Source organism: Somniosus microcephalus, chromosome 4 (assembly GCF_052327205.1).
Source record: "Somniosus microcephalus isolate GS21.2 chromosome 4, FLI_Smic_1.0, whole genome shotgun sequence".
In the NCBI taxonomy this organism is placed as follows: domain Eukaryota; kingdom Metazoa; phylum Chordata; class Chondrichthyes; order Squaliformes; family Somniosidae; genus Somniosus; species Somniosus microcephalus.
In genome coordinates, this window is record NC_140990.1 from 249,232,556 (window position 1) to 249,244,846 (window position 12,291).

The following is a 12,291-nucleotide window of genomic DNA, read 5'->3' on the forward strand; positions in this document are numbered from 1 at the left end:
AATTATTAACATCAGATTCATGAGTAGTTGAAATGATCAAACACCATTATGTCCTGCAATGGGCTGCATTCATTTTGTAAACATGAGCTTATTTGGTAATCTTGGACTTTGATTTTATGTTTTCCTGTTTTGCAGAGACATTTCTCTGTTTTTGCAGTCAATTTCCCTGGAGTAGATGCATTGGCCACAATATACAGCAAAATTCTCAGTGCTCACTTTCAAGAGTACAGTTTCAGTTACAGTGTAATGAAAATTGTTAATACTGTCGTTCAGGCTGCTATCTGTCTTCATCAGAAAATGACTCAGAACTTCCTACCTACAGCAATCAGGTTCCATTATATTTTTAACCTACGAGATCTCTCCAATATTTTCCAGGTATATTTACTAGTTGACTATTATTATACTTTAACTTTGATTCATGAAATTGGTTGTGATTAGATGCCGTACTAATGTTCTTACAAATAAACATTTTAGTACAAATCTTTCTAACACCAACCTTTTAAAACTAATTTATTTACTTACACTGTTTGACTATGTGACATTCTTAATACATTTTACATTTTCCAGTGGATGTTCTGATGTTAGCCTTCACTGTTTGTGCATTAGCAAAACAATTTTACTAATGAAAATATATGATTAAGATATTGGTACTCAAGTCACTGTTTAGGTCATATTGTAGAGCTTATAATATTATTCACAATGGTACTTTTCACATTCACCATATACCAAAAGTTAATTATGAAGTGCAAGAACTCTGAAATTACATTATTACAAATGATGTTCATTTTTTACAACAGAGAGTTTGAAGTTAGTATGTTGCAGTTTTTTGCTGCAGTTTTTATTGCCAGTAAACATTATTTTCACAAGTGAAAACAATTCAGATCTTCAGAATGCCAAAGTGGCAAGTAGAAATTGACTTGATCTTCTCAATCAGACTGATGGGCAAGGCTGTATGTGTGAAAACATTGCTTCTCCACAAGTAGACCCCAGGATGTTCTAGAGATGCACAGGCAGAAGCTTTGCAGCTGTTTGTCTGGCAACCTCTTGGCCTTGGAATAATGCCACTGAGTTGCACCAAAAAGAATAGACAAAATAATCATAAAATGCTCCTAGTTGCTTTTTAAAAAAATGAACATTCAGTCCTAGCTGCCATTTGTTTTGATAGCTTTGCAGACATGATCAGTAAATACAAGCAGAAAATATTAAGATTTCAACTATGCAAATCTTTAATCATTTGCATTCAACCTGCCTGCTGAAAAGGAGAGAAAACGTGTTTGAGGAGGGGAATTGCAAAAAAAATTGTCGTGCTACTTTTTAAATGAGATATAAAATCTTTCTGCTGCATTAAGACTCCAGGCGGGACTGGTCTTTAGGGCCCTTAAACAGCACGAATTGCCTTTATAATCCCATTTTAATAGGCCCTTGCCTGTTTAACCCTTTTCCCCACGTAAAACGCGCCTGGTGGGGATCACGCCTGTGAAACCTGGCGTGAACACTACTGGCTTGCTGACTATCAACTGCAGGTCCAACATTAAAGAGGATATTTGATCAGTCATCATTTGCAGGTGGCAGGACTTTGTTGTCTCAGGTCTGGGGCAACTTTTACCAGGCCTAACCACACCTGTGGAAGGTTGGAGCCTCACACACTTCTCCAGTGTGACCTCCTGCGAGACCCCTCTCGCCACCCTCACTCAGTGCTTCCTCAACTGAGGCACCTACCAGAAGCATGGGAGGCCTTTTTTTCCTTCCCCTCTTGGCATTAGAGGACCTCCTGCCCCATTTGTGAAATGACACACGCCACAACTGCAGAAGTTGCCATCAGAATTTTTATGAAAAACACACAACTAATGGCATTGTCACAAAATACACAGCATTTCACCCAAGTGACTACCCTTGTGACTATTTGTGCTTTATTTTCCTCTTATGCGTGCTCCTACGTAGTGGTTCCCCTGTGGCTTCAGCAGATGTGGAGGCCCCTTGCTCACTTTCCTGCTGCTCCTGTCTCGACACCTTTGGCAGGCGTCCTCTGGGATAGCGAGCCTGTGAGGGCTCGCCAGCAGTCTGCTGCTCCTGCGGCTGTGCAGGGATTGCGACCTCTATCTCCGTTAGGTGTGGACTCCGGCGGGGCCCTGCAGTGGCATGGAAGTGTGAGCGCTTGGAGAGGAGCCCCCACTTCCTTGAGGTCTGCCACCAACCTCCCTCTCATGGGTCAGGTCCCCCTCAGAGCCTGCAAGTGGCTTGAGAGTAGCTTGCTGCACATCAGGGGGGCCATGGGGACCCGTATCTACAATGGCAGTCCTACTCAGAAGGACTTCCATGAAGGTCTGGTTTCTCTGTTCAATAGATGCCCATCGCTCCTCAAGAGATGTCATTCTATTCTGAACACTCACCATGTTTTCCATACCCTGGCGACTAACCTCATCCATGGCCGTAGCCCTCCTCTCCTCTACCGTAGCCAGCCTTGCCACGGAGGCAGCAATCATTTCCACGTAGGTAGCCATCCTTTCCATGTTGATGCATTCATGCTCCAATGACTCCACAAAGGCTCTGCTCATGTTCGCTATGGACTCCTCCATTCGCTCCACACTCGCAGCGACCCTGGAGACAAAACCTGCCAGAGACTCCTGCATCTGTGCATGGAGTTCCATCACCTCTGATCTTACGGATGAACCCAGAGGCAGAGGGTCGACATGCAGCTGAGCCGAGCTGGCAGAGTCCTGCGCCCTCCGACGAGGACTCTCCACTGCTGTCCCTGTCTCCACAATCTGCTGATGCTCACTTGTGAGCTGTGATACACCAGGTGACAACTCTACTCTGTCCTGAAGGTCCCACCGAGGTGTGAGTGTCTGCGCTGGTGCTGGGTGCGCTTATTTCTGCTGACGCTGCGCCCTCAGAGGTTGCAGATTCCTCTGAGGAGTCTGGCTGCTAAGGCTCTTCCTCCTGCACAGTGGGGACGGGGGCTCTCGATGGTCCTGTGGGGGAGTCAAGGAAAAAGTTAGAGATGTGATGCTAAGGTTACATGCACATTGCATTTTGCAGATGATCATAAGTCCATATGATGTAGCTTCAGAATCATTATAAGCGACTCATGCAATGCCAATGAGAGAGATGGAAAACTATTCTGTCACCAGCTTGCGGGGATGCTCCTGCCTGTCCTTCCCCAACGTCCACATCTCGGTCAGCCCCGGCAATCTCCAGGATGCCTTCCTCCCAGGGGGTGAACTGGGCTAATGAGGGCGGCCCGCCTCCTGTCCTGGCTCGCTCTCTCCTGTTGTGAGCTCTCTTTTCCTGCAATGAGGGAGACAAGTGGAGGTTGAGTGAGAATGAAGGAGTGAGTGCAGAGATTGCATAGCATAGATACTTAGAAGGAGACAAAGATGGAGTGAGGTTGCAATACCAAGGGCCCTCCCTCTGTGTTGTCAGTTGTGTTCAAAGCATCAGAGTGAGAGGGAGTGTGAGGGCTGCATGGTGGCATAGTTCTGTGAATGTGAGCATAGAGAGAGAGGGAATGGGTAAGGGTGCATGGATGTGAGTGTCTAGTGGGATGTGCAGGAAGAGATTGCTAAACATAGAAGCATAGAAGATAGGAGCAGGAGTAGGCCATTCGGCCCTTCGAGCCTGCTCCGCCATTCAATGTGATCATGGCTGATCATCCAAATTCAGTACCCTGTCCCTGCCTTTTCCCCATATCCCTTGATCCCTTCAGCCTCAAGAAACATATCCAACTCTTTCTTGAATATATTTAATGAACTGGCCTCCACCGCCCTCTGTGGCAGAGAATTCCACAGGTTCACCACTCTCTGGGTGAAGAAATGGCTTACCCCTTATCCTTAGACTATGACCCCTGGTTCTGGACTCCCCGGCCATCAGAAACATCCTGCATCTAGTCTGTCCAGACCTGACAGAATTTTATAGGTTTCGATGAGATCCCCTCTCAATCTTCTAAACTCCAGTGAGTATAAGCCCAATCGACACAATCTCTCCTCATACGTCATTCCTGCCATCCCAGGTATCAGCCTGGTGAATCTTCGCTGCACTCCCTCCATGGCAAGAACGTCCTTCCTCAGGTAAGGTGACCAAAACTGCACACAATACTCAAGGTGCGGTCTCACCAAGGCCCTGTACAACTGTAGCAAGACGTCCTTGTTCCTGTACTCGAACCCTCTTGCTACGAAGGCCAACATACCATTTGCCTTCTTAACCGCCTGCTGCACCTGCATGCTTACCTTCAGCGACTGGTGCACAAGGACACCCAGGTCTCTTTGCACTTCCCCTTCTCCCAATCTATTGCCATTCAAATAATAATCTGCCTTCCTGTTTTTGCCACCAAAGTGGATAACCTCACATTTATCCACATTATAGTGCATTTGCCATGTTTCTGCCCAATCACCCAACCTGTCCAAATCGTACTGGAGTTTCCCGACATCCTCCTCGCAGCTTACCCTCCCGCCCAGCTTTGTGTCGTCTGCAAATTTGGAGATATTACATCCAATTCCCTCGTCCAGATCATTAATATATATTGTGAACAGCTGGGGTCCTAGGACCAATCCTTGCGGTACCCCACTAGTCACTGCCTGCCACTCGGAAAACGACCCGTTTATTCCAACTCTTTGCTTTCTGTCCGCCAACCAGTTCTCTATCCAAGTCAATACCTTGCCCCCAGTCCCATGTGCCTTAATTTTGCACGCTAATCTCTTGTGTGGGACCTTATCGAAAGCCTTCTGAAAGTCCAAATACACCACATCCACTGGTTCTCCCTTATCTATTTTACCAGTTACATCCTCAAAAAATTCCAGTAGATTAGTCAAGCATGATTTACCTTTTGTAAATCCATGTTGACTTTGTCCGATCCTGTCACTGCTTTCCAAGTGCTCTGCTATTACATCTTTTATAATAGACTCTAGCATTTTCCCCACTACCGATGTCAGGCTTACTGGTCTATAATTCCCCGCATTTTCTCTACCACCTTTTTTAAATAGTGGGGTAACATTAGCTACCCTCCAATCCATGGGTACCGTTCCAGAGTCTATCGAGTTCTGGAAGATGATCAGTAATGCATCTACTATCTGTAGGGCCACTTCCTTAAGTCACCTGGGATGTAGACCATCAGGCCCTGGGGATTTATCGGCCTTCAGTCCCATCAATTTTCCTAACACCATTTTCCTACAAATACTGATTTCTTTCAGTTGCTCGCTTTCATCAGACCCTATGTTCCCCGGCACCTCTGGGAGGTTATTTGTGTCCTCCTTTGTGAAGACAGAACCAAAGTATGCATTTAGTTGGTCTGCCATTTCCTTGTTTCCCATTATAAATTCCCCTGATTCTGACTGTAAGGGACCTACGCTTGACTTCACTAATCTTTTTCTCTTCACATATCTATAAAAGCTTTTACAGTCAGTTTTTATGTTCCCTGATAGCTTACTCTCATACTCTATTTTCCCTTTCTTAATTAATCCCTTTGTTGACTCCTAAACTGCTCCCAATCCTCAGGATTATTGCTTTTTCTAGCCAATTTATATGTCCTCTCCTTGGATCTTATGCTATCCCTAATTTCCCTTGTTAGCCACGGTTGAGTCACCTTTTTTATTTTATTTTTACGCCAAACTGGGATGAACAAATTCTGCAGCTCATCCATTCGGTCTTTGAATGTTTGCCATTGCCTATCCACTGTCAACCCTTTGAGCGCCATTCCCCACTCAGTCCTACCCAACTCGCTCCTCAGACCATCGTAGTTTCCTTTATTTAAATTGAGGACCAGCTGAGTGCTGGTGAGGAAAGGCAATGGGGATCAGATTGAGGGTGATGGAAACATCATACAGTACTTACTTTTCCAGTGCGAAGAAGGTCATGGAATCTTTTCCTGCACTGTAACCACGTTCTTCGTGTGAGCCCCAAGCAGTTGACTTGACCTGCCACCTGTAGCCACACAGCCTTGGCCTGGCTGGGAGGCCTCTTCCTCCCTGAAGAAGGGAACAGGACCTCCCTGTGGGCCCTAGCACCATCCAGTAATGCCTGCAGTGAAGCCTCATCAAATTTGGGGGCAGATCTGGCCCTCCCGTTGGCCGTTGCTTCTGCAGCCTCTTGTGCCATCTTAATGGTGAAGTTTGGGAGCCTGCAGAGGAAGCAAGGCTTGTTGTGGACCTTAAAAGCAGCAGCAATGATGGCGTCATATTATGCGACTTTCTGACTGGAAATACTCAATTGCCAAGGCTTCCCACACGCTGGCCAATTGAGTTAAAATTGCATCAATCTCATCGACCCATTTGGAATCGTGTGGGAATCACTAAATTCGGGGAAACCGCCAATTCCCCGCACCCGAGATAAAATTGACCCCAGTGCATTTTTTCTCAAGACCATTTCTATTCACATAAAGGACGCTAATAGGCACATTCTAAAAGTTTTGAATATAATTGTTTTAAATTATGAAACTGACTACTGTGCACCAATATAAAGAGCAAATGCTTCTGTATAGTGTTTAAGTCTTTTTCAGTTACTTAAAACCGGGTTACTCACAGGTAGTGGATTAGATTAAAATGTTTATTTTTTGTGATAAACCCATTTTCAGCTGTATTAATCAAGCTGCACCACTGTTACCACTCTTAAATACACCAGGGAATATTTTTTAAAGCAAAATATTTTTTTTTAAATTACGTCCAAAAACTCTGCCCAATTGTGCTGGTTCATGCCAGATTTTATGTTTGGTGATATGCAAATGAGTTTGAGCAGAAGTTTGAGGAAAAAAACACTTCTCAAAACTGGTGCAATTTTGGACGCAATTTGCGTATGGATTGCCGATTGCGCCCAAAGCAGAAACTCTACCCCAAGCTTTCTTGTGCATATCCAGAACAGGCATGATCATTCATCCTATGAAAATGTGGGATGATTTTATTTTTAAAAATTTTTTTGTAAACTTACAGTAGAATGCATCACTTTTTTCAGCAGCATGTTATGTAAATGAGTACTCCAAAAATAGGAAATAAACATGAGAAGGAGTGCAGCTTTAACTCTATTCCTTTGTACTTGTACCTTTTAGAAAGCAGTGGGGGTGGTAAAGAAGAGGTATTTGTAAGTTGGTTCTGGGGTGGGGGTGGGGGGGGACGGATGTGGAGAAGGAGATCCAGCACCGTTCCTCAGCACGTCACTCTTCGGCTAGACCTTCCAGCCTCTTCAACAGCCCCGCCCCTGGCCCCCAAGTGACATGGACACCCACCATTGATGGGGAAATAAAGGCACCACTCCCTGGTCACAGAAAGACAAGTGGGGACAGTGCTGGAGATTTCTAGTGGGTGCATCTTGGCAACCATTCTAGGATATGCCCCCTTTCAGGTTTCTGGAACCTTACAACAACACCTACTTGTATTTAAATAGCGCCTTTAATGTAGTAAAAAGTCCCAAGGCAAATCTCCAGTCCTCTGGCACCACCACCATTTCCAAGGAAGATTGGAAGATTATGGCCAGTACCTCCGCAATTTCCACCTTTACTTCCCTCAGCATCCGAGGGTACATCCCATCTGGTCCTGGTGATTTATCTACTTTAATTACAGCCAGCCTTTCTAGTACCTCCTTTATCAATTTTTATCCCGTCCAGTATCTCAACTCCCTCCTCTTTCACTATGACTTTGGCAGTATCTTCTTCCTTGGTAAAGACAGATGCAAAGTACTCATTTACCTGTTGTAACTTCAGCTGGAGTTAGAATTGTAAATACTCTTTAACCTTCAGAATGCATGCTAAACTGAGACAGAGACCTGTACATACAGTGTAGTTCCTCATCCTAATTTGAATTCTTTCTTTAAACAAACAAATGGGTTGAACTTTGAAAGCAAATCGAGGCCTTTAGTTATCATCTAATTATGAGGTGAAGTGAGAGTGACTGCCCGTGACATCAAGGCAACATTTGACCGAGTGTGGCATCAAGGAGTCCTAGTAAAACTGAATTCAATGGGAATCGGTGGGCGGGGGGGGCGGGGAAACTCTCCACTGGCTGGATTCATACCTAGCACAAAGGAAGATGGTTGTGGTGGTTGGAGGTCAATCATCACAGCCCCAGGGCATCGCTGCAGGAGTTCCTCAGGGCAGTGTCCTAGGCCCAACCATCATCAGCTACTTCATCAATGACCTTCCCTCCATCATCAGGTCAGAAGTGGGGCTGTTTGCTGATGACTGCACAGTGTTCAGTGCCATTCACAACTCCTCAGATAATGAAGCAGTCCATGCCCGCATGCAGCAAGACCGGGACGACATTCAGGCTTGGGCTGATAAGTGGCAGGTAACATTCGTGCGATACAAGTGCCAGGCAATGACTATCTCCAACAAGCGAGAGCCTAACCACTGTCGCTTGACATTCAACGGCATTACCATCACCAAATCCCCCACCGTCAATATCCTGGGAATCACCATTGACCAGAAACTTAACTGGACCAGCCACATAAATACTGTGGCAACAAGAGCAGGGTATTCTGCAGCGAGTGTCTCATCTGCCTCCCCAAAGCCATTCCACCATCTACAAGGCACAAGTCAGGAGTGTGATGGAATACTCTCCACTTGCCTGGATGAATGCAGCTCCAACAACACTCAAGAAGTTCGACACTGTCCAAGACAAAGCAAACCGCTTGATTGGCACCCCATCCACCACCTTAAACATTCACTCCCTCCACCACCGGCGTACCGTGGTTGCAGTGTGTACCATCTACAAGATGCACTGCAGCAACTCGCCAAGGCTTCATCGGCAGCACCTCCCAAACTCGCGACCTCTACCACCTAGAAGGACAAGGGCAGCAGGCGCATGGGAACACCATCACCTCCAAGTCACACACCATCCTGACTTGGAAGTATATCGCCGATCCTTCATCGTCGCTGGGTCAAAATCCTGGAGCTCCCTCCCTAACAGCACTGTGGGAGTACTTTCACCACACGGACTGCAGCGGTTGAAGAAGGCGGCTCACCACCACCTTCTCAAGGGCAACTCGGGATGGGCAATAAATGCTGGCCTTGCCAGCGACGACCACATCCCATAAACTAATTTAAAAAAATTAAAGTGAGAAAATGTAAACATTCTAGTCCTGACATCTGAGCCACATGTTTCTGCACCTAATGCGGCATAACATTCCTATCCTTATAAAATAATGTATCCTCCTATTCACTGGAATCGGTGCTAGTATAAATAAAAAGTAGATATCACACTTTGTCAAACATGGCAATTTCTGTCCAACGCTTAACAGAAAGATATTAAAAAAGAGAAAGAAAGTCAGTTATTTCCTGGTGGTTTCTTCTGATTTTCTGTAGGAGCTAGAGAATACAGGTGGCTGCCAATCAACAACAACACCTTGCATTGAAATAGCCCCTTTTAACATCGTAAAATGTCCCAAAGCGCTTCATAGGAGCATTATCAAACAAAATTTGACACCAAGCCACATGAGATATTAGGACAGCTTGGTCATAGAGGCTGGTTTTAAGGAGCATCTTAAAAAAGAAGAGAGAGATTTAGGGAGGGAATTCCAAAGCTTGGGGACTAGGCAGCTGAAGGCATGGCCACCAATGGTGGAGTGATTACAATCAGAGACAGGAACATAGGAACAGGAGTAGGCGATTCAGTCCCTCGAGCCTGCTCCACCATTCAATGAGATCATGGCTGATCTGTGATCTAACTCCATTTACCTGCCTTTGACCCATATCCCTTAATACCTTTGGTTAACAGAAAGCTAGCAATCTCAGATTTAAAATTTACAATTGTCATTTACGGAAGAGAGTTACAAACTTCTACCATGCTTTGTGTGTAGAAGTGTTTCCTAATTTCACTCCTGAAAGGTCTGGCTCTAATTTTTATACTATGCCCCCTAGTCCTAGAATCCCCAACCAGTGGAAATAGTTTCTCTCTATCTACCCTATCTGTTCCCCTTTATATCTTGAAAACTTTGATCAGATTACCCCTTAACCTTCTAAAATCTAGGGAATACAACACTAATTTGTTTAATCTCGCCTCGTAACTTATAAATAATAATTCTAAAAGATCTAAGAGCGTTAAAAAAAAAAAAAAAAAAAGCCTGAAGGCTTTGTGTCTTAATGCGAGGAGCATTCGTAAGAAAGTGGATGAATTAGCTGTGCAAATAGAGGTAAACGAATACGATATGATTGGGATTACGGAAACATGGCTCCAGGGTGGCCAAGGCTGGGAACTCAACATGGGTATTCAATATTCAGGAAAGATAGGCAGAAAGGAAAAGGAGGTGGGGTAGCATTGCTGGTTAAAGAGGGGATTAACACAATTGAAAGGAAGGATATTAGCTCTGATGATGTGGAATCTGTATGGGTAGAACTGAGCAATACCAAGGGGCAGAAAACCTTAGTGGGAGTGGTATATAGACCTCCAAACAGTAATGCGGAGGTTGGGGATGGCATTAAATGGGAAATTAGAGAAGCGTACAATAAGGGCACAGCAGTTCTCATGGGTGCCTTTACTCTACATATAGACTGGGCTAACCAAATTATTAACAATACTGTGGAGGAGGAATTCCTGGAGTGTATACGGGATGGTTTCCTGGACCAATATGTCGAGGAACCAACTAGAGATCAGGCCATCTTAGACTGGGTATTATGTAATGAGAAAGGATTAATTAGCAATCTTGTTGTGCGAGGCCCCTTGGGGAGGAGCGATCATAATATGATAGAATTCTTCATTAAGATGGGGAGTGAAATAGTTGACTCAGAGACTAGGGTCCTGAATTTAAATAAAGGAGACTACGATGGTATGAGGTGCGAGTTGGGTAGGATTGATTGGGGAATGTCACTCAAAGGGTTGACGGTGGATGGGCTATGGCAAACATTCAAAGATCGCATGGATGAACTACAGAATTTGTTCATCCCTGTTTGGCATAAAAATAAAACAAAAAGGTGACTCAACCGTGGCTAACAAGGGAAATTAGGGATAGCATAAGATCCAAGGAGAGGACATACAATTTGGCCAGAAAAAGCAGTAAACCTGAGGTTTGGGAGCAGTTTAGGATCCAGCAAAGGAGGACAAAGGGATTAATTAAGAGGGGGAAAATAGAGTATGAGAGTAAGCTTTCAGGGAACATAAAAACTGACTGTAAAAGCTTTTATAGATATGTGAAGGGAAAAAGATTGGTGAAGTCAAGCGTAGGTCCCTTGCAGTCAGAATCAGGGGAATTTATAATGGGGAACAAAGAAATGGCAGACCAATTAAATACATACTTTGGTTCTGTCTTCACAAAGGAGGACACAAATAACCTCCCAGAGATGTCGGGGAACATAGGGTATAATGAAAGGGAGGAACTGATAGAAATCAGTATTTGTAGAGAAATGCTGTTAGGGAAATTGATGGGATTGAGTGCCGATAAATCCCCAGGGCCTGATAATCTACATCCTAGGGTACTTAAGGAAGTGGCCCTAGAAATAGTAGATGCATTGCTGGTCATCTTCCAAATTTCGATAGAATCTGGAACAGTACCCATGGATTGGCGGGCAGTTAAAGTTGCCCCACTGTTCTAGAAGGGTGGTAGAGAGAAAACGGGGAATTACAGACCGGTAAGCCTGACATCGGTAGTGGGGAAAATGCTAGAGTCCATTATAAAGGATGTAATAGCAGAGCACTTGGAAAAAAGTGACCGGATCGGACAAAGTCAACATGGCTTTACAAAGGGTAAATCGTGCTTGACTAATCTACTGGAATTTTTTGAGGATGTAACTGGTAAAATAGATAAGGGAGAACCAGTGGATGTGGTGTATTTGGATTTTCAAAAGGCTTTCGATAAGGTCCCGCATAAGAGAATAGCGTGTAAAATTAAGACACATGGGATTGGGGGCAAGGTATTGACTTGGATAGAGAACTGGTTGGCAGACAGAAAGCAAAGAGTTGGAATAAACGGCTCTTTTTCTGAGTGGCAGGCAGTGACTAGAGGGGTACCGCAGGGATCGATCCTTGGACCCCAGCTATTCACAATATATATTAATGATCTGGATGAGGGAACTAGATGTAATATCTCCAAGTTTGCAGACGACACAAAGCTGGGTGGGCGTGTGTGCTGTGAGGAGGATGCCGAGAAACTCCAGTATGATTTTGACAGGTTGGGTGATTGGGCAGAAGCATGGCAGATGCAATATAATGTGGATAAATGCGAGGTTATCCACTTTGGTGTCAAAAACAGGAAGGCAGATTATTATCTAAATGGCAAAAGATTGGGCGAAGTGGAAGTGCAACAAGACCTGGGGGCCCTTGTGCACCAGTCGCTGAAAGTAAGCATGCAGGTGCAGCAGGCAGTTAAGAAGGCAAATGG

The 12,291-nt window shown here is 44.8% G+C and overlaps 1 protein-coding gene across 1 annotated transcript in view; it reads left to right on the forward strand.

The window, feature by feature from the left end:
* LOC147120358 (dynein axonemal heavy chain 11-like) overlaps positions 1 to 12,291 on the forward strand; it is a 173,802-nt gene that overhangs the window by 34,556 nt on the left and 126,955 nt on the right. The window contains exon 9 of the mRNA XM_085984222.1: positions 136 to 375. Within this exon, the coding sequence (XP_085840348.1) occupies positions 136 to 375 (240 nt within the window). The remainder of the gene's footprint in view (positions 1 to 135; positions 376 to 12,291) is intronic.